This window comes from Calidris pugnax, unplaced genomic scaffold (genome assembly GCF_001431845.1).
Source record: "Calidris pugnax isolate Ruff unplaced genomic scaffold, ASM143184v1 scaffold107, whole genome shotgun sequence".
Taxonomy (NCBI): domain Eukaryota; kingdom Metazoa; phylum Chordata; class Aves; order Charadriiformes; family Scolopacidae; genus Calidris; species Calidris pugnax.
The window spans coordinates 3,533,026-3,534,737 of NW_015090901.1; the positions used below are offsets into that span (position 1 = coordinate 3,533,026).

Consider the following 1,712-nt stretch of genomic DNA (forward strand, 5'->3'; position numbering starts at 1 on the left):
TTTTTTGTTGGTTTTTTTTGCCGTGGTGGCGCAGGGCAAGAAGGGGAAGACGAAGATGCCGTCGCTGGTGAAGAAGTGGCAGAGCATCCAGCGGGAGCTGGACGAGGAGGAGAACTCCAGCTCCAGCGAGGAGGACCGGGAGACCACTGCCCAGCGGCGCATCGAGGAGTGGAAGCAGCAGCAGCTGATGAGGTGGGGACCCTTCCCTGGCCCCGGGGGGGGTCGGTGGGGACTGTCACCTCCTGCTACCCACCCTCTGACCCTCCCTTCCTTTGTCCCCACAGTGGCATGGCCGAGAGGAACGCCAACTTCGAGGCGCTGCCCGAGGACTGGCGAGCGCGGCTGAAGCGGAGGAAAACCGCCTCCAGCACATGAGACACGCCACACTCTTCTTTTTTTTTTTTTTTGTTGGGTTTTTATTTTTTTTTCAGTCGGTTGTTTTATTTTTTTTGTTGTCGTCGTTGGTTTTGGTTTTTTTTACAGATGTACAGTTCCCAGCCCCTTCACCCCTCACCCACATTGTCCAATAAACGGTAGCGCTTTGGGACGCGTGGTCTGGTTGAGCTGGGGCTGTCCCTGTCCCTGCTGTGGGGTGGCCCTGGCTCAGGCTAGTGCCCTGGGGACTCTTGGTGGCCACACTGCCCTGGGCCTCTGCCAGGATGACGAAATCCCTCTGGCTCCTTTCCGGGCCCGCCCCGGCCCTCCCTGGTCGCTCAGCGACCGCGTCCCCCGGCTCCCTGGCACCGCGGGGACCGGAGAGGGGATCGTGCCGGAGCCCGGGCAGCCATGAGGCCCTCGGGGCACCCCCCTGCCGGGCCCGGAGAGGGGGCACCGGGGGGGTTTGGCGCAGGGCCGGTCCCCGAGCCCTACGACAGCTTCATGCGCAGCCACCTGCGCTTCTACGGCTACTTCCGAGGTGAGCGCCGGCCCCAGGGACGCGGCCCCTGGTCCCCCCGGCCCCTCGGGCTGCAGCGCTGCTCTCCCCAAGGCCAGAAGACGGGTGGGCAGAAGAGCCCAGCGGCCCCGGGGGGGCCCTCGGAGCAGCACCCCACAAACACCCCCAGCACAGGCAGCGCCCCCCCCGGCTCCTTGCGGGGTCCTGGGCAGGAGCTGAGCCGTGAGTGAGACCCCATTTCCCCCCCCGTACCCCCCCAGCACTGGTGGGGGGGCCTCCCAGCAGCCTGGAGAGCACAGGGAGGGGGGGCTTCTCCCTCCCCTGGGGGTGGCGGGTGGTTCTGGGGGGTGTCCCCACCCCAACCTTCCCTCCCAGGGCTCCCCCCAGTCCCTCCCGCTCCCCCTGCAGCCCCAGGGGTGCTGGAGCCGGCCTCCCACCGCGTCACGCCGGTCCCCTCGGGGCGGCACCGCGGGTCCCTGGGGGGGCCACAGGCTCTCTTTGCCCTCCCCTCGGCGGGGAGACCCCCCCCAGCTCCCCGCTGGCCCGTCGAGTGCGAAGTCATCAAGGAGCCCATCGAGCACATCGGTGAGGGAGCGCTGCGGCCATTGCCCCCCCCTCACCCCCCTGCCAGACCTCCCTCGTGCCCACACTGCCCATCTCTGTGTGTGTCCCCCCCTCCAGAGTGGGTCCCCCCTGAACCGGAGCCCTTCTGCCAGCCCACGGGCCACGACTGGCCCCCGGCCACCCTCAGCGAGGAGCAGGGCACCGTCGTCTACCACCTCAGCCCAGGTAGGGGGGAGCAGGCAGCCCCCCCCGG

General features: G+C 68.2%; 2 protein-coding genes across 2 annotated transcripts in view; both read left to right on the top strand.

Annotated features, from left to right (window-relative positions):
- Window positions 1–547, top strand: part of FNBP4 (formin binding protein 4) — a 17,143-nt gene extending 16,596 nt beyond the window's left edge. The window contains exons 18-19 of the mRNA XM_014948783.1: window positions 35–192; window positions 285–547. Of these exons, the coding sequence (XP_014804269.1) occupies window positions 35–192; window positions 285–375 (249 nt within the window). The 3' untranslated portion in view covers window positions 376–547. The remainder of the gene's footprint in view (window positions 1–34; window positions 193–284) is intronic.
- Window positions 548–786: 239 nt separating this feature from the next.
- AGBL2 (ATP/GTP binding protein-like 2) overlaps window positions 787–1,712 on the top strand; it is a 3,283-nt gene continuing 2,357 nt past the window's right edge. Inside the window, exons 1-3 of the mRNA XM_014948784.1 lie at window positions 787–916; window positions 1,304–1,480; window positions 1,577–1,684. Coding sequence (XP_014804270.1) covers window positions 787–916; window positions 1,304–1,480; window positions 1,577–1,684 — 415 coding nt within the window. The remainder of the gene's footprint in view (window positions 917–1,303; window positions 1,481–1,576; window positions 1,685–1,712) is intronic.